The following is a 27124-nucleotide window of genomic DNA, read 5'->3' on the forward strand; positions in this document are numbered from 1 at the left end:
TTGGTCTGGTGAAAGGTAAGTCCTACCATTTCTGACTCCTGAAGAGCCCTAATCCACAGGACAACTGGACATTGTCCCAAAGGCTGAATGGTACCATCTGCCCAGCCTGCACAAGTGAAAAATCCATTTTACCAGGACTCTGTCGTACCTTACAGACATCAACAAACCCCAAGCCTGGATTCTAGGTCCCACAAGGACTCTCGCCACCAAGAGTTTCTTCTAACTTGACTCAGGGATGACCTGGCAGCCCCCGTGTCTCAGGTCAGCAGTGTTTCCAAGTTAGGACGTGGCTCACAGCTTGGCGTTAGATCAGGCTTAAAGTTCCCCAGCAGGACCAGGCCAGCTGGTGCAGGGGGGGCCGTGGGGAGGGGGAAGGTGGTCCAAGAGTCTAGAGGGACAGGAGGCCACCATCAGTCAGTGTACCCGAGGCTCCCAACCTGCTCCAGAAGGCCACAGTAATAACAGTAAGCCCTGTCCCTGTGGAGGACAGGAAGGAGGGACATTCTCCGAAGCTTCCAAACAAAAGCAGGGGGTTTCTCAGAAAATATTTCCACAGTGACACAAAAGCAGGTCTGTGTGGCTTCTAGCTTCTGCCGTCCCTGTGCAGGGAGTCCTGCCTGGTACCTCACCCACGAATTCCCCTTTCAGAGACCTGGCAGCAAGTGACGCTGTGGGTGCTGCTCACCTGAGAGATCAGGGAGAAGGCGGGAGCCTTCAAACGGTGACCTCTGACCTCGGAAGGAAAAGGCTCCACATCTGCATTCTTGGGGGACGACAGGCAGAGACGAGGGTAACCACAGAGCAACAGCGCGCTGGCCAGCCCAGCAGAGGGCGCTGCACTAGACTCCTGCCCCCCACCCCACCCCACCCCACCCCCCGAAGCTGGCAATGCAGGGAAGAACCAATTCTTGGGTTTCCTCTTCAAGGTCAGCCGAGCCCAGGGTGCGTATGACCTCAGAATGGCACTGCCTCATGGGTGCCCCCCTCCCAGGACCACCCCCGGCCCAGACCTCTGCGTGAGCATCGGGGGGACACAGATGCCAGATGGACAGCTGCCTAGGACGGCAGGGAGCTAGAAGGAGCACAGAAGCCTGGGCCCACCATTCAGAGGGAAATACAGGCATCTCATCTGCATCCTACTACCTTTACATCAGCACGTCTGAGCTTGGAGTTACAATACCACAAAAACAAAAGCGTTCACACGCAGAAGGCCTCCGGAGCAGAAGTGCTTAAAAAGAGTGTGTTCTCCCCACAAATTCCCCAGCTGCACAGAAGGAGGGTCTGCCTGTGTCCTCCACGAGAATCTGACCTTCCCTTTTACGCCCGCCCCTACTTCTGACCACCCACCCCCAACTTAGAAAGCCTTGAACCTTTGGATACCACTAAAAGTATAAAAGTAACCCTAACTTGACCCAAGTTAGAAAGGCCACTTCTTCTCCAGGGGCAAGAGGAGACAGTCACTCTTCCAGGAAAAAGGCAGTGAAGCTTCAGCTTCTAAACACAGATTCTTTTTTTCTTTTGTAAACATATGTATTACTGAAACGAAGGCTAAACCCACATGGGAGAAAAATGTACAGTTTACAATTCAATGCCCAAACTTATTTATATACTTACATAAAAGATGCTACCTTGATTAATCAATGTCTGTTTGCATTTCCACATGTGAATTTCTTTAGTCTTGAATTTCATGTCAAGGAGCTACAGTGAAAATATTTTTAAATAAAGCAATAAGCCCTATAAAGCTAGTCTTGAGATAAGACATGGGATCCATCTATTTGGAAGTTATTTCTCTCTGCTGTGTCCATTTGCCTGGCTGGAACTTGGTCCCAGACATGGATATAACTGATGGCTGTTCCAATAACAGAGCCAGGCAGGAACGGTGAAGGACAAGAAGTTATTTGTCACCAACAAAAAGACCTAAACGCTATGCCAGGAGCTAGCTTCTCACCTAAGCTGCCATCCACTGAACGCCCCAGCCAAAGAGAACAGGCAGGGCCGACAGGAGCTGTCCCAGGTCAGAACGCTGCAGAGCAAAGCGGAGGAGCTCATCATCCACTCAACTACTTTCCTGGGTGGAGGGACTGCCACGTTTGCTCTCTAACAAAACCTGCACATCTCTGGTCCCAATTACTCAGCTCGACAAATGTCGTCTCTGCTAAAGAGAAGTCTGTTTACGAGAGCTCCAAACTGGTACACACTCCTGTTAACATCAGCCCGAAGGAATCTGCCAGCCCATCCCAAGAGGAGGGGATTCAGAGAAAACGGACTATTACGTGGAGTGGCCACCATTAACTTACTCAGAGAAAGCTTTCAAGGCTTCATTCTACAATTTTAGTTCTCAGGTGACTGAGAAGCAACCTCTCCCTGTCATCTGTCCTTAGAGAAGCTCACACTTGGTGACAGAAATATCCTTTGTCCCTCTTTGAAGTCTCTTACCTACGTGAACAGAGAAAACACAGATTTACTCTAATGAACAAGAAAAGGGATTTGATCCCAAGACTAGACTCCCAGAACTGATGAAAATAACCTTGAAAAGCCACCTGGTCTAGCTTCTGCTTCAGGCAGGTGGACATCCAACGCCACACTGGACAGACAGTTGTCTTATTCTTGATATGTCAAGCGACAAAGACCAGACAGACTTTCTCAACAGTCCAGCCCCACGTCTCCAGAGCTTGGCCCGCGCCTGGTGATACGCGGTCTTCGCCCCATCTCCTCAAGTCCCTCAACAAGGCAATGAGAGAATCTGCTTTGATAACTCCTAAGACCAAACCGGCGGCAGCTCTGAAGGCGGTAGCTTTCAACGACCTACAAGACCAAGGTGCTCTCATCTTACCTCTTGGGAGGAAGGGAGGGAAGGCGCTGCAAAAGTTACATTTGTTGGAAGTATAAACAGTATTCCTTTGTGTCAACTTAATGAAAAATCAGGCCATCTGGGGCCTGGGTGAACTCATCCTTCCTATGGGCAACAGGGGTTGTCAATGACCAACATGACATCGATGCCGTAGGCCTCCAGCAGGTCCATAAGAAAGCTCCGGTCTCCTTGGGGGTCTAGACCCATGCCCCGGGCATGCTCAGCTGTCAGAGTTTTGTCTTGACTGGCGGACACCTCCAGCAAAGTCTGAAATATCCGATTGTTTTGCTCTAGGAAAAACCTGCGTTCACAAGACAAGACGTGGGAAAGGGAGGGCAGAAAAGACACGAAAGCTCACCAAGTAAGCCACACATGGGGAACCAAAACTACACTGCTTTGCTTGATATACTTTTAAAGAAGAAAACAGGATAAAAGTTAAACGGTTATTCAAGCGCCACTAAGGTCAGCAAAGAACTGGCTTTAACCATGGTACGATGAGCAAAATCTCTAAGCAACTGATGGCCTGACTGCCAAAAATTTATTTTCCTGTTGAGAGGGAGGTCACTAGGGGTTTAAACACAGCTGTAGGGAGAGGCCCCCATAAACTCTGTTCCTCTCTTTCTGCTTAGTCATAAAGGGAAGAGAAGGACAGAAAACAAAACCAAAAAAAACTGGTAACGCAGTTCTGAGGTCAAGACTTAATGTGAGAAAGTGAAATTCACCTTCAAAGCCCTGGATGGGTACTTAGAGCCCGTAGCAGGAGGTGAGCCTTCCTAGAGGCAGAGAAGGGCTCTGAATGGGCTCTCCAGGCCCTGAGGCACCCACACAGAAAAGGTGGAGCTCAGGGGGGCTGGGGCAGGCACGGGGCAACCTGAAGCCAGCCCCGCTGGAGCGGGCAGTGAAGGCGGAAGTGGAGTCAGCCTGGAGGTACCGCTATCGCCACAGCTCACCACCATCTGTGCGCAGCTGTGTTCTTTCGATTACTTTTTTTGTTTTAATTATGCACAGAGCATGATTTGAATGTCACGAACTTACAGTACTGTATGAATATATGAACTGTAGTCAGAAAAGGCATTAACTGTCTAGACTTTTCAGCTGTGTTCCATAGAGCAAGGTGCCTAGTGCCCAAAGCAGCTCTGGGCGCTCTAGAATTTCAGATTCAATAGACTGTGTCAAGCCTTGATGAGACTTCTGGTTCTCTGCTCAGTTCCCAGATACTTTTACAGCTAAACAGCATGTATGCATTAGAAAGTACACTTTATTAGAGTCAAAGTACTGCACCTTTGTTGAATTATCAAAGCCAATATCAAAGCCAGAAACAGTTCTAACTGCAAGTGCTATTCACCACCCCCATCCCGGGAGGCGGGGTAGGAAGACCAAGCCGGAAGCTGGGAAAATTGTTTCTGGTTCAATTACAGTTCTGTTCTTATCACTGAGCACTGTTTCACACAGCTGCTTATGAATGAGATCAATGCTCTGAGGTATAAAGGCCATGGCTCCCACCCTGACCACCAACAGCTCGGAAGGAAAGAAGTGTCCTTCGATTCAAGAGTTAAGTTTCTGATTATCCCATAATACTCAGTACAAGGAACTGCTCTATTCAAAGGAAGCAATGCAGTGAGAAGTCCCTGCATCCTGAGGGACACACAGAGCTCCTATGCAGCAGACATCTGGATGTAAATGCCCAGCAGGAAGACAACTGCGGGGACTCCCATTTTCTCTTAATAACCTTCCCCTGCTGCTTTGACTTTCCTGGGTCCCCCCTAACAGCATTTTGGGGCTCAGGTTGACTCTGTGTATAGCCCAGCTCTAAGTGCCCTCGGTGGCAATAAAGGGTATCCTTGGGCTGCAGCAGGTAACACGGGAGGGATCCAGGCTAAAGCCCTTAGTGCTAAAGGACCCACGGGGAGGCCCCCGACCACCGCCTGGGCCGACTTACAGCACAAAGAGGTCCTCTTCACAAGGGTTATAATCCTCTTCTACCTCCTGGGAATACAACAGCATCTGCCTGTCGGGGAGGAGACGACCGTCAGCCTCTGGCGCAGCTACAAGGACCCCAGCAATGGGCTAGGTCACCGGCCAGGCATCTGCACGGGCTACCGCCTCTCAGGAAGGAGGCTGATCCAGAGCGACACACGCACCCTGGCCCCCATCCAAAGGCAGGGAGAGCAGCCAAGATAAACGGGGCTTGGAGGCCAGGGCTGGCTCTGCCTGTGTGTAATCCCACTCACGTGACCACCTTTCCTAACTGCCATAAAATAGGGATGAGGTGGTGAGGCCATTTATTTCGCCACTGATACCAACACGCTTCCTCGGGCCTCACAGATTCCAGAGGCCGCCAGAAAGGAGTCACCCCACACATGCCCGCTGCCCATCGGTATATGCTGGGAGCTTCCTCAACCCCGGCTTCCGGCAGAGAGGCAGAGATGTGCCCAGAGGGAAGGGGCGGCAGACGGGCTTGACGGGACCCCCCCCCCCCCACCGTCCCGACAAGGGCAGCACGGCAGCCCCGGGCTCTGATCTACCTCTGCTCGTTGAGCTGCCGGTACTTCTCCCGGTCGGCACTGTTGATCTTCAGCAGCGGCTGCAGGTGGTCGTGGTGCGTCTTCACGTTCTGGTTGTCCACGTAGACGTCGTACAGCTCCCGCTTCTCCTCAAAAATCTTCTCGGTGGTGCCTGCGGGAGCTGGGCTTCAGGCGGCAGGACCCCGGAGGACGGCCCTACAGGGAACCAGCCCGACACTGCTGGGAAGCAGGGCCCCGGGCGACCCCGCCAGGGATGTGCGGGCAGGATGGGGCGGGCCCCGTACTCACAGGCCACGTAGGACACCTCTACCTCCAGGCTCTCGATGTCGGCCACGTTCACGTAGAAGAAAGGCTTGGACTCGGGAATGGTGCCCCCGATGCCAGGCAGGGAGACGTTGGCCAGGCAGCAGCAGCAGTACACTGAGGGGACAGCGGAGGTGAGGCCGCCTGGGCCCCTCGAGCCCCTCCCTCCCAGCCTGCCGGCCACCTTCTCGGAGCTGTCTGCTCCACCAAGGTGCTCAAACCCAACGGACATGTTTCAGTCTTCGTCTCACGAGGCCCTGCTTAGCATTTGGCGCTGGTGACCCTCTCCCTTCTCAGAACCCTTACCCACCACGACCCCCGCACCTCCTGGTCCCCTCCCCTCTTCTGACTGCACGCCAATACCCCCTCTGCCTTCCGCCTTCACTGCTCACCTCCCAGGCCTGCATCTTACACGCCGGCACATCCCTCCTCACTCACATTCTCCCCGAATGATGGCACCCACCCCCCGGCTATCAGCTCGGCCTCTGTGCCACCCCCAGGTCTGTCTCTCTGGCCCAGCCTGTCCCCCAAGGTCCTGACCCAACTGTAGCAGTGCCTAGAGCACCGTTCGAGAAGGCCTCAGAGCAGCACACGCTTGTCACGTCCAAGGTAACTCTGTCACACTGCCCCCCACCTGCTCCTCCTCGGACCCCTGCCTGGTGGCCTCACCGTCCTCAGCATCCTAGATTCTTCCTCCGTTACCTCACACACATCAGAACCTTACAACCCAGACGCCAGACTTTGTCAGGTTTCTCTCTTAAACATATCAAGCATCCATCCTCTCTGCTTTAATCCAGACCCTTCTCCCTCACCAGACTACTGATGTGTGACCCGATCCGGCTTCCGTACCGCCAGAGTCCACATTCTACAACACTAATCCAACCGTGTCACTCCCAGGCTTAAAACCCCTGAGGCCCTGATATGGCTCAATCCCTTCTGGCCTTGGCCAACACTGGAAAGACTGGGGCAGTTTCTGTTGCAGAGAACTTGGGAAGAGTCCCTGACTTTGGCTTCTAGTTACCTCTGTAGCATACGACGCCCACAGGAGGGGGAGAAAATATCAAAATGCGCTTTCGAAGTAAGGCAAATTTCCAAAGGACGAGGATCTGTTCCCCAAAGAACTTAATAAACTGAGACATGCAGCCAGCTGGGTGTGTGATCTGAAAAAATTAAAAGGGGGTGGGAGGGGAATAGCTTGTTAGAAATATTGCAAAAAATATTCAAAACAGGTGTGTGCTGACCACCCCTTCCCCTGCCAACAACGACAACAAAAAAACCAAGGTACCACCAAACAGATTCAATAAGGGACGGTTACTTCCATGTAAAATGGTATTTTTCACTTTGAAAGTCTTATCTTTAAGCTAGAGGTCCATCATTCAACAACTCCCCTGATACACCAAAGTGTAAGTTTAGGGATCATTAAACGACTTTACCCGGGGGACGCAGAGCAGAGGAAGCAAAACTGGACGTAACTTCAGTTACGGACGCCTCACTGACGGCAACCTCCAAACCCCCAGGGACGTCCGACGGATGCCTCAGTGAGAACGTTCAGCTCCCAACACGACCGAGCACCGGAAGGGAGAAAAGCATGCGCTGACAGTCCCGGGTGAGACCCCACGTGTACAGGGGCCCGGCTCCCGTGCGAGGTGACGTGTGGGCACGGGTGACAGGCTACCCCCCCGGGGCTCCCTGACACAAGCCCCTGCACCTAAGCCCACCCCCACCTCCTCTCGGAGCTGGATGCGAGGACCCTCAACCCTGAGGGTCGCCTCCCGGGACCCTGCCGCCAAGGCACATCCCGGGGTCGAGAGCTCGAGCTCTGACCCGGGGAAAGCTGGGGGCCAGTCCCGCTCTGCCCTCTGCTCACAGGGAAGCCTCGGGGAAGCCAGCCAACATTCCGGGCTCCCTGTCCTCATCCGTGAAATAGGGAGACCACTGGCACATCCGTCATCTGGCTAGAAGGACCACGTGAGAAAACCCGTGTGGGGCCCTTAGCACGTGGGAAAAGCCACATGCAGCAGCCCCAACTGTCGCCGACGAGACATGAGGCTTCAAGCCAGGTGCTTCGTGAGCCTTTTGGAAGGTCCCTTTCAGGCTAAAGCATCAGAAGTGACATGGCTCTTCACCCGTTCGGGATGCAGGTGAGAGCGCTTCTGGAGGCAGGTGCCACCGGCGCCAAGGCTGCGTGCTGGGCGTGACACCTGGCAACCCTCTGGGGCACCCGCCACCCGAGCCCCGGGGTGGCCGCAGCGCTCCGCCAGCCCCTCCCCTCCGGACCACCCAGGAGAGGACTTCCCTACCCAAGGCATCGCCCCGTGCCTGCGGAAGGGCTGTCCCCTGAGGGGCCCCGCCTGCCCTCTGCCACTCCTTTGCCACCACGTCCCAGCTCTCCGGGAGGAGGGGCGGCGCGAGACCACGGCCGCTCCCTGCGGCCAGCCGCACCCTCTCGCGAAATCCGCGCGTCCTCTGCTTCCCTCCCTTCTCCCGACTCTTCCACCTCGGCCCCCGCCGGCCTCCGCCCGCCAACCAGGCAGAACAGAGCCAAAGCCCCTCCGGTTCTTCTCAGCGCCCACTCTGCTCATCTTCACGCCCTAAACGTGTGCTTCTCCTGCACGAAGGCCTGGCAGGTTTCCTAGAGGAAACCAGCAGCCCTCAATTCTGCCTGTACTTATTTATTCGTTCATTCATGGACACGTGTGCCTTCTGGCAAGAAGCATTTCCCACGTGCTCACTTTGTGCCCTGAGCTAAGCAGTCTGGCTCCCACAATGAACAGAAGGCCAGGCCCTGCCCTGGCACAGTGTACAGGCTGGCAGCAGAGGCGGGTGCACAAGCCCTTAAAGGCCAGGCTGAAGCGAGCCGCGATGGGGGGCGGCGGTGGGGGGGCGGCGAGGGACTGCAGGAGGGCGTGCGGAGGCCTGCAGGTATGAGAAGCAGTCCCTCCTGGGCCCGGCGAGGGACCCTCCTCACTTCGGAGAGAGGTGGCCCCGCAGTCTGCGCCTCGACCCTTCTCCGGCCCAGCAGCACAGCGCCACCGACATTTCTCCTGCTTTCGCTCCAATCCGTTTCCCTTCTCGTGGCCTTGTAGCTGCTTCTCTTGACTTGCCCAGTTCCCACCTGTCTTCCCTCTGCCCGTTCATGCCAGGTACGCTCTCCTCTCCCTGTTCCTTCACCATTGCTGGCAGGCCCCTCGGGGTTCATGCTTCGTCCCTCACCTTTCACCTGTAGCCCCCTAGGAAATGTATCTGCTCCTGCGGCTCACTTCCCACATTCCTGTCTCCCACTTTCCCATTTCCCTGGGGGAACATTTACCAGCCACTGTTGGGCCTCTCAGAGAGACTGCGATCCTGCCTTCCTCTCACTTTCCAGGTTTTTTTTTTTTTCCTCTGTAACAGTCTTAAATCTGACCTCTACTTTATAAGCTGATTTAAAAATTTTCTTTATGTATGTGCTCACATTGTAAAAAATTCACCAAACTATATACTTAAAATTTCTTAACATGTGGCAGATGCACAGTGCCAGCGGTCTGAGCGCCAGCTGTGCAGGGCCCCTCCTCCAGCTCCTGTGGTTCTGATAACGTCACTTTTCCCTCTTTGTTACTCCAGCCCTGGGAGCACGTGGCAGGCAGCCTCCAAACCCCCAGGGACGTCCCCACCTACTGGTGTTTATGGCCTTATGCAACCCCCTCTTCCTCTTGAGGAACTTGCTTTTAACCACGAGAATATGGCAACATTGCAGGGCTGTGACTTCCACAGTTAGGTACAAAGGATTATGACTTCCATCTCGCCAACAGTCTTTTTCACTTGTTGGCTTTGATGAAGCAAGCCATCATGTTGCGGAGAGACCCACTGGGGGCAACAAATAGTCTGCAGGGCGCTCAGTCCAACAGCCCTCAAGGAACTCAATCCTCCCAACAACCACGTGAGCTCAGAAGTGGATATTTCCCCAGTCAAGCCTTCAGATAAGACCCCAACCTTGACTGCAATCTCATGAGAGACCATGAAGCAGAAGACCCAGCTAAGCCATGCCTGGATCCCTGACTCACAGAAACAAATATGTACTGTTTTAAACCATTACTTTGGGGGCAATTTGTGATGCAGCAACAGATAACTAATATAGGGTGGTAGCCACTGTCTGTATGTCTAGTGTTTAGGTTATCTTGTTACCTTTCTGTGCCTTTGGTTTTCCAATTCCTGTATTACCAATTCCCTGTATTGAATTAGTTTGAAATATCTGACATAGTTTGTGTTTTCCTAACAAGACCCTAACTGGTACTTATTCAGGTTCAAATTCCATGGTCTAGTATTTAAGATTCTCTACAATCTGATTCCAACCTATTTTTCCAATCCTTTCTCTCCTGGCCAGCTGACATTGAAATTCAATCCCAGTCAAACTATTCTGCTCACATCCCACGAACTTGCCCTGTGCTTTCTCACGCCCACGACCTCACAAAAGCAGTGGAGTGGGATAAGGAGTGAGCACTGGCCTTGGCATCAGGCCTGTGTTTACATCCTGGCTCTATCTCCTACTAGCTATAAGGCCTTAACCAAGTCACTGAACCTTTATAAACCTCAACTGGTTTATCTGTAAAATATGGATTTAAAAAAAAAATCCACTTTAAAGAGTGCTGCAACAGGTACTGATAAATAGCCAGCAGAATGTCTAACTCACAGAAGGTGCTGACAAAGTGATGGACCATGGTCCCCACTGTTGCTCATGCCTTCCCTCAGTCTGAAATTAGCTTCCCTCACATTCCCCCAGCCAAATACTTCAAGGACCAACTCCTCTTGCAAGATGCCTTCCCAGAGTTCTCTAGAACTCGTGGTATAATTTCTCTACCAGGGAGCCGGAAATTTCCACTGAAGTATCTTGTGACCACCTGTAGGGGATGGGAGATGGGAAGGAGGAAGTGCAGGATGGAGGAGGGGGGATGGGGGAAAAAGGAGGAGGAGGGGTGATCTTTGTACCCTCCCAACGCCTAACACTTGGCTGGGTGTTTCGTTAATGGTAAATAAACATATTCTAGTATTTACAAAGTACTTCAGAAAAAAAATACACAATAAAGGAATACTGAAACTACTGTAACTAAGAAATACCTTAACTGCTCAAACTCTTCACCTTTAGTTCAAATGTCTGCCTTTAAACTACCTGAAGCAATCACTAGAATCAGGAGTCCACCACAACTGGCCTATCAATACGGCTTTGCACCATGATTACAGAAGTATTAGAAAGCATATTAGTCTAAGATAACTTGCCTTATGTTTTAAAAGAATCAAATGCTTAGGTTACAATCCTATTCTATCAAAAGCAGACTTTGGGCATCAGCCCAAGACACAATTTCCTTATTCATTAATACAATAATCAACAACTGCTGTCCCCAGACCTAAGTCCGGGGCTGTGTGAGAGTTTGGCTGACCTACCTTCATCTCGGGGTACATGTAGCGGTGGATGGAAGGCAGCCAGTAGACAGGGGGCAGGCTGCCACCTCTCCCCGGACTGGCGTGGAGCACCCCCTTCTTGTCCTCGTAGAATGCAGCCAGATGAGAGTAATGTCCCGGTGTCTCCAGCTGGTGTCTGCACGACACACATACACAGTGAGAATGGCTCTTCCCACAGACCTGCCACTCACTCCCTGGCCCCAAGGGAAGTAATACTTTGGTGGGGGTGGGGAGGGCAAAGGCCTGGATAAACTAAAAGACCCCCTTCTTGAGGTCGCCTAGAACGCCTCCTTTGGTGTTACAGAAGCTCCTTATGAAAAACTCTAACACAGGCTCTGAAAGTCCCCAACAGTGCTGTGGAAGCAACCTCCTCCTCCTGGGAAAGAGGAGGAATTAACAGACTGTAACTAACGTCTATTGTTCTCGAGCAAATGATGCTTCCCAGAGAAGGGGTAACCTGGAAGACCACAAATTCCCTGCTTGAAAGCTGCTCTTTGTTTAGAAAGCACGGTCGTGTTCTTGCTTTGCTGATACAAAAGAATAAGACGAAGAGTACCCCTCAATGTCTCAAATAACGGAAAACAATTATTGGATGTCACAAAGGGCTTATAATTTTTGCACCAAGTAATAAAGTAATAAAAAGCTCAGAATCTCTTTTATTCCCCAACCTAGCCTGCTCGGGTGGCAGAGACTTGGCTGTGGGTAGTTCTGTCAACTGACCCCAAAATCAAGAAAGCAACATCGAGGCCCTGGAGCATCTGGACAATGGAGAATCCAATCCTGTCTTCAGGTCAAGCACAGGAGGACCGTGGGTACCATATTGGCACTATGATTACTGACAGCACAATGGGTTGAATTTTAAATGAGGCCATAATCCAGTACCACTGGTGTCTTTATGAAAAGGGGAAATGTGGACGCACACACACACACATACACACACACACACACACAAGAACACCATGTGAAAATGAAGGCAGAGATCAGAGTGATGCATCTACAAGCCAAGGAAGAGCAAAGACTGCAGAAGATAGGAGAGAGGCAATGAATAGATTCTCTCTTGGAGCCCTGGGGAGAAACCAAGCCTGTTGACACCTTGATTTTAGACTTCTAGCCTCCAGAACTGTAAGATAATACATTTCTGTTGTTCTCAGTCACCTAGTTTTTGGTACTTTGTTAGAGCAGCATTAGGAAACTAATATAGGGAGAAATAAAAGGCACTAAAACCTTTTTAGTCCATTTAAATTTCTTTAGAACCCTATAATTTCCATTCTCTTACACTGAAAAAGAATCAAAATATAGCTTTACTGAGCAAGGGGAGGCATCGCCAATTACGGTTGGCCCTGGTACAGTGATGGCTGAAAGGCAGTGATGCCCCCAACCTGTCATTGCCGGCTTCCTCCAAACGCTGACACAAACTCAGATTCAAGATTCGCACAATCCAACCGGTACCCAGCTGCTCCCCAAACATCTCTGCTCCAGAGGGACGTACAGCTCCTCATGTCAAGGCTACAGCTGCCACTTCTTCCCTGTGAGATCTCGGTCAAGCTACTGAACTTTTCAAAATCTGCTTTTTTTCCCCTCCTTAAAAACACAGATAACCAGTAACACCGCGATATCATTTTGAGGTGTAAATGGAGTTAAGCAGAAAATGGGCCTCATACATCTCAGCCCCTCACAGAACACTAAGTTCCTTCCTCCCTAGCACATGGGGCGGAGGCTAGCCAGGTGCACAGGGAGGGTTCGGAAACAGTGCGTAAACGGGGAAGATTCAGGCCAAGCCCTAGAAGAGAACTTCGGGCAAATTTACATTTAAAAAAAAAATTAATTTATTTTTGGCTGCACTGGGTCTTTGTTGCTACGCACAAGCTTTCTCTAGTTGTGTTGAGCAGGGGCTACTCTTCCTTGCAGTGCGCGGGCTTCTCATTGCGGTAGCTTCTCTTGTTGGGGAGCACGGGCTCTAGGCACGCAGGCTTCAGCAGCTGTGGCGCACGGGCTCAGTAGATGTGGCTCACGGGCTCTAGAGCACAGGTTCAGTAGTTGTGGCGCAGGGGCTTAGTTGCTCCGCGGCATGTGGGATCTTCCCAGACCAGGGCTTGAACCCGTGTCCCCTGCATTGGCAGGCGGATTCTTAACCACTGCGCCACCAGGGAAGTCCCAAATTTACATTTTTAAAAAGGAAAAAAAATCATCAAGTACACCCAAAAAAAAAGATCACAAAAATAAACTCTCCTCTGAGTGATAGCTCTTTAATTTGGGGGCTCCTATACATTTTGTTTTAAGCTTTGCAAAAGGAGGCAGTCGTGTGATGTAATAACAAATGACCTTGGGGGTATGTGTGCTTATAATCATTTCTTTCATTTCTTTCACTCTTACAAATGCTCACACGCTAGATGGGAAATCCATGGGGGCTAAGCTGTGTCTGACGATTCTGATGGCCGACTTCAGACACCCTTCAGGGATGTGTCAAAGGGATAAAAGCTTGATTACTACAAAATAACAGACAATTAAGTTCAAAGGTGTTTTCATTAGGACCTAATTTCCTTAAAAAGAACCGTGGGAAGCATTTTATTGTATTTCTAATACTATGTTTTGGCTACTATTTTCTAGGTTCCTTGTTGATTTGCCTCTGAATTAACTGTCTTACCTGTTTGACTACATTAAACTCGATACTGGAACCAAGATTCTAAAGAAAAGCTCACTATTAAGTTAGGGTCTCTTACACAAAAAGCTAGCTTCAGGATCCTGGGCTCTGACAGCCTATACCACAGGCTGAGGGGACAGGACAAGGCAACCACACGGAATACAGAACGCGAACACAGACACAAGTATAATAGTTCCCGCATGAATGTTAAACAACCGTTTTAGGAAAGCCTCCAAGTTTAAACACTACATAGATTTTGCAATAAACAAGACTGATCATCGAAGTGTAACACCAAGATAAACCCAAAGGTACTGAAACAAGGCTGAGAGTGTTGGAAGATAGGCTGGGCTTCAAAGATGATTCAGGAGGAGGCCTTCCTGGTGATCTTACCTACACAGATACATGGATTAAGGAACACAGCCCAAGTATCTATGGAAACTGCCCAAGAGACATGACGACGTAAAAATGAGAGAGTAACCGGCACAATATGCGCTACTGACCTGAAGCCACGGGCTCTGGGCCAGATCAAGGATTCCCCTGAAGGACCAGAGACACTGGGGTGCTACATAAGCCCACAGCCCCTCCACTGATACAACGTAAGCTATGTGTCCATGCTGATGCCCACTGCAACTACCCCTCCCTTCCCCACCACACCAGGCAATAATGCACCCAATGTAAGTATCAGAGGTGCCTCTGTTCAGCAATCACACTTCATCACTCCTGTGTACTCATTACTGCTCTGTACCAGTCTGTCTTCTGGCCTTGCAAGTACAGAACAACAGGCATTCCCACCTGCTGCTGGTGCAGGTACGACATGGTACCACCTTTCTAAAGGGTCACTTGAAATTTGTATCCAACTGTACCCTGTATGTACCCTGCAACCCAATGATTCCATTTCTAGGAACGAGGCCTAAAGATCTGTATATGGATATGAACAATCATTTACCCGTAAGGATACTCATGTTCACGGTGGTGAAAAATAAGAAACGGCCTAAAAGCCCAATAACAGTGAAACAACTGAATAAACTGTAATTCGTCTATATACTGAGATGTTATGGAACCACCAAAATGACGATGAGGACTATGATTATTCATGATCATTGAAAGGTTAACACACCTTTCAGTTAGAAAATTTACATACTGAATGACCTCAACATTCTTTTTTTTTTAAATTAATGTGTATGTACACATTTATACATGGTAAAAAGACCAGAAGGATATAAATGTTAACAGCAGATATGTCTGGCTAGCGGGATTACGTGTTTGTTTTTTTTTTTTTTTTTGCGGTACGCAGGCCTCTCACTGTTGTGGCCTCTCCCGTTGTGGAGCACAGGCTCCGGACGCGCAGGCTCAGCGGCCATGGCTCACGGGCCCAGCCGCTCCGTGGCATGTGGGATCTTCCTGGACCAGGGCATGAACCCATGTCCCCTGCATTGGCAGGCGGACTCTCAACAACTGCACCACCAGGGAAGCCCAATGTTCTTTTTCTCCCGTTAACCTTTGTCCATTTTTCAGTTTCCTGAAATAACTCTATGTTAATTTTATATTTAGTCTTTTTAAACTTTTCAATATGGAAAATTTCAAACATAAACAAAAAGTAGAAAGAAAGGAATAATAGACCCCATTATCCACCACTTAGTTTCAACAATATTTTATCAATATGGTTACATCTATACCCTATCCGCCCGCCCACCCACCACTCTTTCCCCTGAAATGTTGTAAAGCAAATCCCTTATAACATTTTACCCATAAATATGTCAGCATACATCTCTAACTAATAAAGTCTATTTAAAAAATAACATAACCACCACGGCATTATCTTGCCTAACAAAATAATGTGCCTTAATCCAAACTAATGTCCAGTCCACTTTCAAATTATACGTACAACTGTCCCTGAAATGTTATTTTACAGTAGGTTGTTTGAATCATGATCTAAGCAAGGTCAAAAATGTGGTTTAAAATTAATCCTTTAAAATTATATAGTAGTTCTCCAATATCTTCTGATTAATAAGAAATAGTCATAGAAAAGACTCTCTAACTAGGGAGATATCAAAGCCAAGAGTTATGGATGAAATATTAACAAATAATGTTAGGATATCATAGTAAGAATAAATATAAAACATGGATTCAGTGTTTTCAAAAATCAAGTCTAGTTAATTTATATAAAAGTCATTGCTGGGCTTCCCTGGTGGCGCAGTTGTTGAGAGTCCGCCTGCCGATGCAGGGGACACGGGTTCGTGCCCCAGTCTGGGAAGATCCCACATGCTGCGGAGCAGCTGGGCCCGTGAGCCATGGCCACTGAGCCTGCGCATCCAGAGCCTGTGCCCCGCAACGGGAGAGGCCACAACAGTGAGAGGCCCGTGTACAGCAAAAAGAAAAAAAAAGTCATTTCTGCAGTCAAGTATCACCCCTGCCTAGACCTGAGCTTACATCACTACACTTCTTTCTTTTCCTCATACCTTCTCATGCAAGTCCTTCTCTCATGTTACCCTGAGCCCTCTTTAATCACCAAACTGCAAAACCATTCTAGCTATGACTCAAAATCTAGAAGCCATAGGAATATTATCGAACTCAAGGAAGAAAAACATCTGCATGACAAAAAGTAATGTTAAAAGACAAACGACAAAGTGGAAAAAATATCACAAAGAACAAATCTCCATATTACACAAAGAACTCTTAGAAATTAATAAGAAAAAACTAATGATCAAAAAATAATGTAGCAAAGGCTCGGAACAGTTCACAGAAGAGGAAATATAAATGACTCAAACATGTATGAAGATGCTCATCCTCACTCCTAAGAAAAATGCAAATTAAAATTATACTCGGGCTTCCCTGGTCCGGGAAGATCCCACATACCGCGGAGCAGCTGGGCCCGTGAGCCATGGCCGCTGAGCCTGCGCGTCCGGAGCCTTGCTCCGCAACAGGAGAGGCCACAACAGTGAGAGGCCTGCGTACCGCAAAAAAAAAAAAAAAAAAAATTATGCTCATGTACCATGTTTTACCAATCAGAATGCCAAAAATCCACAGGTTGTATTTTTGTGTGGGCAATGCTGTGAGGAAACAGCATTCTCTTGCATTACTGCTGGGCATGTAAAATGGTACAATCTCTATGTAAAGCAATTTGACAATATCTATTAAACTTACAAACACATACGTTCTTTGAATCACCAATTTCATTTCTAGAAATTTAATGTACACATATACTACTCATGTGTGAAATTATACTTGCTCATAGGTATTCAGTGAAGCCTCATAACAGCAGAAGACTGGAAACAACCAAATGTCTATCAGTAAGTGACTTGATAAAGCAAGCATGGTTCTTTTACACAGGGCACATAATACAACTGTGAGAAACAATGAAGAAGCTCTCCATGTACTAATATGAGAAGATCTCCCAGATATATTGTTGAATGAAAAAGGCAAGGTGCAAACAACATGTATAACATGCCATCTTTTGTATGAAAAGAGGGAAAATAAGAATATACATTTGTATTTGTATATACCCATACACGAACTTTGGAAAGATACATGGGAAATCAGCAGCGATTACTGGGATTATTGGATGGAGATGGGAACTGGGTGAAGACTTCACTTTACGCCAGTGGTTGAGACTGCCACTCTCTTCTTCCCTTAGTAACAGAAGCTTCCAAAATTTAGCTGGTCACATGGCCACCCAGTTAAGGACTCCATTTCCTAGACTGTCTTGCTGCTAGGTGTGGCTAGGAACTAAGAATAAGTCAATGAAACGTGGGCAGAAGTGATGTGCTCAATTTCTGGGATTCCTGTGGGTTTCCCCTTCCTGTAAGACCTAGTAATGGTGAATCAACTTTTACCATGTGGGTTAGGACAATACTCTAGCAGGTGGCAGGATACGAAACAGAAAGACTTGGGTCCCAGAAATGACCCAGGGGAACAAAGCCTTCTACCACACTGGACTACTTCCCTTCCCCTGGGATTGCCATGCTAGAAAAGCTGTACTTCTACCTTGTTTGAGTCACTGTATTTTGGGTTTCTTTGTTAGAGCAACTTAGCCTGGATTTGAGCTAAAGCAGAAAATGATATTTAGGAATGATTTACCACAGTATCAAAAACCACATGGTAGCATTGGCTTATTAGCTAGAAAGGCAAGATCGCTTAAAAAAAAAAAAAAAAAAACTTTGCTAGAACTTCAATAACCTGGAAGACAGGCCTTGTATCATCTGAACTTGTAACTTTAAGGGAAGCAGTGAGAAACAGAGGACTGATAGCTCCTTGATGTTTTTAGTTTTTAGTAGTTTTCATCTTACTACTACAACAGCAAGATGAAAATAAGCAAGATTTGGTCAGTTTGCAAGCAGAAATGGTGGGATATACAGCGTAAGGGTGGACATTCTGAGTTCTGCAATGTAAATTAATTGAGACTTGAAATATTTGGGACCCCACGGCACTGAAAAAACCAATCCCTCTGTACCCAAAAAGCAGGAGATAACCTAGAGAAATGGAAATAAAACCAAAAATAGACAAATGGGACCTAACGAAACTTAAAAGCTTTTGCACAGCAAAGGAAACTATAAACAAGACAAAAAGACAACCCTCAGAATGGGAGAAAATATTTGCAAATGAAGCAACTGACAAAGGATTAATCTCCAAAATTTACAAGCAGCTCATGTAGCTCAATATCAAAAAAACAAACACCCCAATCCAAAAATGGGCAGAAGACCTAAATAGACATTTCTCCAAAGAAGATATACAGATGGCCAACAAACACATGAAAAGATGCTCAACATCACTAATCATTAGAGAAATGCAAATCAAAACTACAATGAGGTATCATCTCACACCAGTCAGAATGGCCATCATCAAAAAATCTACAAACAATAAATGCTGGAGAGTGTATGGAGAAAAGGGAACCCTCTTGCACTGTTGGTGGGAATGTAAATTGATACAGCCACTATGGAGAACAGTATGGAGGTTCCTTAAAAGATCCAGCAATCCCACTACTGGGCATATACCCTGAGAAAACCATAATTCAAAAAGAGTCATGTACCACAATGTTCATTGCAGCACTATTTACAATAGCCAGGACATGGAAGCAACCTAAGTGTCCACGGACAGATAGATGAATGGATAAAGAAGATGTGGCACATATATACAATGGAATATTACTCAGCCATAAAAAGAAACGAAATTGAGTTATTTGTAGTGAGGTGGATGGACCTAGAGTCTCATACAGAGTGAGGTCAGAAAGAGAAAAACAAATACCATATGCTAACACATATGTATGGAATCTAAAAAAAAAAACAGGTTCTGAAGAACCTAGTGGCAGGACAGGAATAAAGACGTAGATGTAGAGAATGGACTTGAGGACACGGGGAGGGGGAAGGGTAGGCTGGGACGAAGTGAGAGAGTGGCATGGACATATATACACTACCAAATGTAAAATAGACAGCTAGTGGGAAGCAGCCGATAGCACATGGAGATCAGCTCGGTGCTTTGTGTCCACCTAGAGGGGTGGGATAGGGAGGGTGGGAGGGAGATGCAAGAGGGAGGAGACATGGGGATATATGTATACATATAGCTGATTCACTTTGTTATACAGCAGAAACTAACACAACATTGTGAAGTAATTATACTCCAATAAAGATGTTAAAAAAAAAAGCAAAAAAAATGCAGGAGATAAGAATTTCTCTCAAAGCCTCTAAGAAACTCTCCCAGACACGGGAGTCTGCCCATTTATAAAGCCCAGATTTAGGCTACAGTCTCAAGGTAGTTGCCATTAAAACCAGGGAAAGATAGATAGGCCAAGAACAGTGATCAGTAACTAGGCCACCATCTACTGACTTAAAAACTAAGACCCAGAGGAGCTCTTTGGCAGTGGATATTTTTATATGGAATTGAGTGGAAGCAAACAGACCAAGAAGCCTATTCAGTTTTTGAGGGATCTGTATTGTCACATTCTTGTCTACGGCCATACCACCCTGAAATCGCCGGATCCCCTCTGTATTGTCATGTTCTTGGCCTATATAAGCCACTGACTTCTCAACCCTTAAAGAAATCACTAGACCCCCAAATCCACACCAGCAGGAAACATGTTCCAAAGCCATGCAGCTTTCTCCAATGTTCACCAATGCCTGCTTCAAAAGTGGTTATGGCACAAAATGGATAAAGAACCCCCAGAAGGCAAAGCCAGGAGCCATGGAGGAATATGGACAAGGGGATTCTAGTGAGCAGAACCATGGTGTAGCCAGGAGCATACTGCTCTGTGAGGACAAGGGGTCTCTGCCATCCCTGCTCAGCAGAATTTCATTATTATTATGGACTAACGACCGCTCATATTATTTCTCTTTCTTCTTTTTCAAATGGGAGCTTGTATTGTGGTTCCTTCTCTACTTCTATATTGCATTTGGGAAGTGGGAATGGAGGACGTGTCTGTTCTTTCCTAGCCTTCCAGGATAAGAGAACCATGTCCTGATTGCCTCAAATCACACAGAAACCCTGGATTTTAGACTAGAAACATTAACCAGATGAGACTCTACGATGTCTCAGGGTGGGAGGAATGTCCTTTATGTCTGGGAAGAAGAGTACACACGGATACCTAGGTCGCCAGGGGGGCAAACTGAAGCAGAGGCTGCTAAAATTTCCTCCAAATCCATTCTTCTCTGCTTCCTGTTTGCAACAGGAGCCCCCGAATTTTAACTGGTCATAAAGTCACCCAACTAGAGACTACCTTTCCCAGTGTCCTTTGCTGTCAGGTGTGTCTTTGTGATTGAGGACTTGACAATGGGATATGAGAAGTGATGTATGCAACTTCCGGGTCCTTCATTCCTCCCTACGAGCTGCAATGCAGACAGAGTAGTGGTGAGCAGCTTCAAACAGGTGAGAAGAACACCTTACAACACAAAATCACTCTTAGGATATGGTAGAATAATAAGAGAAGCAGCGTGGGCCCTGAATTGTGGAGACAGCAGGCTGCTCACCCTGACCACCCTCCTACTTCTAGAACGTTACATGGGGAAGAATCTTCATTTGAGTCAGTGTATTTTGGGGCCTCCGTTATCACCATTTAGCCAGGACTCTAATAGAATACCTCCTTACAATTTTTGGCTTTTGAACCACGAGAATGTATTGCCTCCTTGGGAAATTAATTTTTCAAAAGCAGTAATAATTTTTTTAAAGTGTCAAGATCCCAATAAAAATGTTTTTTTTTAAAATTCAATGTTACTTCTGAGACACAAAACTGAGGAAATATTTCAAATACAGAAAAACATGTATCACAGCTCCACAATGTAGAGGAGCAGTTAAAACACTCAGAAGCATGTTAACTGCTTAACCATAGGGAACAATCGAGTAATAGACTAATGGGACAGCTCTAGCACTACAGAGCTATTAAAACAATCATCAAGGGCTTCCCTGGTGGTGCAGTGGCTGAGAGTCCGCCTGCCAATGCAGGGGACACAGGTTCGTGCCCCGGTCCGGGAGGATCCCACATGCCACAGAGCGGCTGGGCCCGTGAGCCATGGCCGCTGAGCCTGCACGTCCGGAGCCTGTGCTCCGCAACGGGAGAGGCCACAACAGTGAGAGGTCCGCGTACCGCAAAAAAAAAAAAAAAAAAAAAAAAAAATCATCAAAATGAAAAATATGGAGGACAATGGGGAGAAAACATACACATAACTCATGTTCCTGAAGAAGGGAAAATGCAGAGGAAAAGTTAAGTATTTTATTGTAGAAAAAAAGGTTCCTGAAATTAAAAATAAATGTCATATCTATAGATAAAAAGGGACAAACTATCCCAGAAAAAAACTGTTCAGAAACATCACAGATAAAGAATCTATAGGGATCTAGACAAAAGAGACTTCTCTGAAACAACCAATATCAGAATATTGCTATGCAATATTTATAGTATCCTGAGAGGAAGAAAGAAAAGATTTAAGGATCTTATATCCAGCCAAGAGTAAAGGTAAAAGACCAATACTATCAAGTATGTAAGATTTCAGAGAAGGCAGCACCCATGATCCTTTCACAAAAAAAAAAAAAGAAACAAAAGATGCTTGATGGCAAAATCTAACCAACCAAGAAATAAATCACGGGCTCTGGAACGTAGCAAGACACAGTTAAGCCCTGGATGTGGTCGTAAACATATAACTGAGACTTAAGAATCATGGGAATTGTGATTACAGAACTAAATGTAATAAATCTCACAGTATATGAAAGTTGAGAAGTAAAGTCGGGGAGGGGTTCTGGGAAGAAGTATAAGATACCTGACTGTCTACAACTAAAACACAACCTAAAAGCACCAATGACACCTATACAAAGATTTGTGCACTTTATTATATATATGTTATTTCTCAATAAGAATGACACTGTATCTTCATGTTTTGCAGTCTTTTTTTCTTAACTCTGGAGGAACATTCCAAGAAATAACATATCTTAATGTGAAAAAAAATTAAAGTTTGACAATTCCTTCAGTTTCACTTACTTTTTCTCTGATATTTACAAATAAATTAAATATATTTGAAACTAGTCTATTTGATAAAATTAAATCTTCATAAAATATTAATCCTATTTTTGTAAAATTATGTCTATTTTATAATGGCATTCGCTGAATACTGACAATGGATATCTCACTGGGTGTTAGTATTTGGAAGAATTGTTAAAATTCATTTGTACGTTCACATGAATTTTTCAATAATAAACATTTTTTTCCCACAATTTCATATTCTTTCAAAGATGATTAAGACAGATTATATCAAAAATTAAAATAACAATAACTTTTAAACGCATATGATATAAAAGTATGTATGTCGTATGGTGCCAAGTATGTATATATTGTTTTAAAGTACACACACATGGGACTTCCCTGGTGGCGCAGTGGATAAGACTCCATACTCCCAATGCAGGGGGCCCAGGTTCGACCCAGGCCAGGGAACTAGATCCCACATGCATGCCGCAACTAAGAGTTCACATGCCACAACTAAGGAGCCCGCCTGCCACAACTAAGACCTGACACAACCAAATAAATAAATAAATAAATATTTAAAAATAAATAAATAAAGTACACACACATGCATACCAGAAGAGAGGCAAATGTGCTAAAATTTTAACAGTGCTTCAGGGCTCAGGGGTAGATCTTCCCTTCAAAATCTGAAATAAAATTAGGTTACTCACATGATGAAAAAAAAATGAAGTAATTAATAGTTTTGGAGCTTCTGTTAAAAATTCCCTTCCTATTACCCCCAATGATAATAATTACCTCCGATAATAAATGATTAGGATTAAAAAAAAGTTGAGGGCTTCCCTGGTGGCACATTGGTTGAGAGTCCGCCTGTCAATGCAGGGGACACGGGTTTGTGCCCCAGTCCGGGAGGACCCCACGTGCCACGGAGCGGCTGGGCCCGTGAGCCATGGCCGCTGAGCCTGCGCGTCCGGAGCCTGTGCTCCGCAATGGGAGAGGCCACATCAGTGAGAGGCCCGCGTACCGCAAAAAAAAAAAAAAAAAATTTGAGAGTCTATTTGCCTGGGGCAAGGAGATAATTATTGTGGTTTAAGGTAAGCAGAGATCACGTCAATGTCCACAAATTAATTCAACAAAATTGATGACAATATTAACATAAGCTGAAAGCAAAATCTACCCCAGCTTTCATTCGAGGATGAAGAATCCTTTATGCAGGCCGCTGGTTGAAACACGAAGACCACCACCCGAGGTGGGAGACACAGCCATGGATGTCCTTGGTGAGGACCCTGCTGTTCTGACGGACAGCCTTTACCCCTGAGGGCTCGTCACAGCACACCAGCTGGCAGAGTCCTGCTGCCACGGCCCTCCCTGCACCCCACCCCGTGTGCAAGCCACATACCGAACTTGGTTCTCCAGGAAGTGCATGTACCGGTACAGCAGGGTGTAGGATGGAGAGAGGATGCCCACGGATTTCATCCGGGCGCCACGCTCCAGCTCGCTTTCCACAGGCATGTTGGCGAAGCAGGCCAGGCCAAAGAAGGGCCCCTTTCGGAAATAGCTAAAATAGACCCAATGTGTAGCGTGGCTCGAAATCAGAGAGAAATTTCATTTTACTTTGTGTTTTGCCTTTGAGATGCAGTCGCGAACAAAAGACATAACTGCGTTCAGGGCTCTACATGAGAAAACTCAGCCTGAGAAAATCCTTTTTTAGTATCACAGCGGGACTATCAGCCCAAGCCCCTCAACCTCACAGATGGGACAACCAAGGCTCAAAGAAACTGTGGAACTCGCCAAGGGTCATCCCGCTGGAGCCAGGACTTGATCTCTGCAAAGCCTGCTGCTCAGTCCCCCACGACCATGGATACAGCCTTTCTCCTCCTGCATAGAAACTGACCTGATGGGGGCACCTCTGCTTTATTAGCATAAACTGTGTTGATTCTCTCCTCGCTTCCTGAGTCTCTGATCTTTTAAATAGAACATTTGACCAGAGCTGTCACTTTGTTTCCTTCCCGTTTCTCGCACTTATGTCTGTCATGGTTTCAGCCCAATGAGAAGATGAAAGCTACTCCATCACCCTGACATTCTCTCAATTTCCTCCTCACAAGAATCTTAATTACACAGGACTACAAACTGGCCTTACTTAAAGCTGGAATTTCAGGTTTTAGCACATACATGTCTTAAGTTAACCCCAATGCAACCGAAACTCTATTCCTTTATTAAAGCCTAACCTCAAGCAAGGCCAAATCATTTCTTAGGAAAGGAGAGAGAACCTCTATGGCAGGAGTTCTTAACATTTTGGGATCATGAAACTCATCGAGAACCTAATGAGAGCTTGGGAACTTCTTGCTAGAAAACTGACATAAAAACACAAACCAGTATATATTTTCAGGGCATTTACACACACTTCCTGAAAATGCCCCGATGAGAGCCCTTATTCTCTGGGGGAAAGCACAGAGTGAGAGGAAATGGTACAGAGAAGACTTGCAACCAGCAGTACTTACATGAAATCAGACTGAATTTTGTGGGACCCACTGGCCATAGACTTGAACTCCACGCCTTCAAGGTCAATGTCTTGAGGTAAGCACCATTCCACCATGTTTCCTGTGGGGAAGAAGGGAGGATACAAGTTTAAAAGAGACAAAATCATTCAAAGGGCTTAGCGCAGGGCTAAGTGCACATGGCTTCGGAGTAAATGTACTACTGACTTGACCACCAGGTGCTCAGGTGGCGCATCCCTCCATCACCTACGTGCCAGCAGAGTCCCTGAGTCATCCCGAGGGCCAGGGGATGGGTGTTGAAGGCACCTCCGATCTCTGCCTTCAAATGAACACAGCTCTTCCTAGCGAGGCTGCTGGCTTTGGTTCTCCCATTCTGCTTGGCCACCTCCAAATCTCCTTCCTTTTGCAGCCTCACTTCTAAGTGCATGTTTTGACCCTCTACCCCCATTTCCTCATCTCGTACTCTCTCCTTAACCCCTCGAGATCCTGCTTCCATCTTGCCTTTTTATGGCCACTAATGACTGACAAACCCCCAAACTCTTTTTAATTCCCATTTTCATTGATCTCTTTGTGGCGTTTGATAATTCCTCAAAAATGTCTCCCCTGGGCTTCCCTGGTGGCGCAGTGGTTGAGAGTCTGCCTGCCAATGCAGGGGACACGGCTTCGAGCCCCGGTCCGGGAAGATCCCACATGCCGTGGAGCGGCTGGGCCCGTGCGCCACAACTACTGAGCCTGTGCGTCTGGAGCCTGTGCTCTGCAACAAGAGAGGCCGCGATAGTGAGAGGCCCGCGCACCGTGATGAAGAGTGGCCCCCGCTCGCCGCAACTAGAGAAAGCCCTCGCACAGAAACGAAGACCCAACACAGCCATAAATAAAACAAATGAATTAAAAAAAAAATGTCTCCCCTTTTCCCCTTGACTCCTGTGATAGAACACTATTTTGGTTCTTTTCCTTCTTCTCTGATCAAATGTAGCTCAGCTTCCTTCCCTAACTCCTTCTCTTCTCTCCTCAAAATGAGGCTCTTTCCCAAGGTCCAGACACCAGTTCTTTGCCTGCAGAATTTAAGGGCTCATTCACTTATCCCTAATTACTGAGTTTCTACTGAGCTAGATGCTGGAGCTACAAAGTCAAATAAGACACAGTCCCTGACCTCAAACAGACTAGATTCCAGGGACAGATACGGAGATAAACAAGGAGACCAGTGATTACAGTTCTGGAGGCTGAGGGTGGTGGTGTGTGGTAAATTCTATGACAGAGGATAACATGGGATTTTAGAACGTAGCAATCACAAGCAGCCATCAGATTGAGGGAATCAGAGAAGTTCACAAGAGCAGTGTTTCCTAGAGGCTTGAGAGAATGCTACAGAATATGCCCTACTGTTTCCTTGCATATTCAAAAATTTTCCAAATAAAAATACTAAGATACTTGTAAGATTTCACTTTAGAACAAACTTCTCATCAACACCTCAAACCCTAATTTCCCAGGCATTAGAAATACCATTAATAATCCCAGACAACAATGCCTTCAGATAATTGTTCGGGGCATCAGAGGTACCGCATATCAAGTCTACTTGGACAACCCAGTCTCCGAATGGGGTGGACATCACAGGGGATCAGCCTATCCTATATTCAGCAGCCTAAGGCACTTTCAAGTAGTTTATTTTCAAAAGAGGACTCATAAACTCAAACAACTAATCAATGGGCTAAAAGAGAAAGCATGGAAAAAGGAATTAAGATTTCACACAACAGAAAGGCTAGAACAATGTTGTACCTGTCAGGGTTAAAGACAAGAAAAAGCATGCTGCACGCTGAATGAGGGGCGAATGTGCGGAGAAAGGTAAGGTTTCGCACACCGACTTCCCCCACATTCCTGTCTTTCCACTAGCATCCTTGTCTACGGTCTCCTCGGTCCAGTGGCTTTCACCCTGTGTTGTGCATCAGGACACCCAGGAAGCTTACAAAGGTGCTGACCCTCACCCCAAATCTACACGATCATGATCTGTGCCACGTGGGTGCTTCAGCTGATGAGCCTCCTGTGCACACGGTCCGAACCCTTCATGATGGCAACAGATGGCCAGCCTAGGAGAGGGGACAGCCTGCAATGGATCCTCTGGCAGACTGTCCTCTCATTTACCTGCTTCTTCTAGTATCTGCCGCCTTGTTCCCCGCCCCCATGCCACTCCATGCAGGGTTCAACTTGCTCTTAGCTCCTTTCCTCTGACCCAGCCTGTCCATGACTACTCAATGACTTGTTAAAACTTTAATGTACCTAAACTTTGTGCTGAGGGGTAAGTTTAGAAAAGTGCACAGATCATAGCTCCGCAGCACAGTGAGTTTTCCCAGCATGAACACACCTGTGTGAGCAGAGCCCGGATCAAGCAGCAGGACATGAGCAGCAAAACAGAAGCCACTCTTCTGCCCCGTGCGAGTCATTACCCCT

At 47.1% G+C, this 27124-nt stretch overlaps 1 protein-coding gene across 2 annotated transcripts in view; it reads right to left on the reverse strand.

Annotated features, from left to right (window-relative positions):
* Positions 1–933: 933 nt before the first annotated feature.
* DENND11 (DENN domain containing 11) overlaps positions 934–27124 on the reverse strand; it is a gene marked incomplete at its 5' end in the record, with an annotated part of 45953 nt that continues 19762 nt past the window's right edge. Inside the window, 8 exons of one of the 2 annotated variants that reach the window (XM_081244034.1) lie at positions 934–3152; positions 4791–4859; positions 5377–5527; positions 5665–5796; positions 6701–6839; positions 11098–11251; positions 23587–23745; positions 24689–24788. In XM_081244034.1, coding sequence (XP_081100160.1) covers positions 2957–3152; positions 4791–4859; positions 5377–5527; positions 5665–5796; positions 6701–6839; positions 11098–11251; positions 23587–23745; positions 24689–24788 — 1100 coding nt within the window. In that variant the 3' untranslated portion in view covers positions 934–2956. The remainder of the gene's footprint in view (positions 3153–4790; positions 4860–5376; positions 5528–5664; positions 5797–6700; positions 6840–11097; positions 11252–23586; positions 23746–24688; positions 24789–27124) is intronic. The other variant, XM_081244035.1, reaches the window with a different exon arrangement.

The sequence above is a fragment of the Mesoplodon bidens genome, assembly GCF_964165515.1.
Source record: "Mesoplodon bidens genome assembly, chromosome: 9".
Lineage (NCBI taxonomy): Eukaryota > Metazoa > Chordata > Mammalia > Artiodactyla > Ziphiidae > Mesoplodon > Mesoplodon bidens.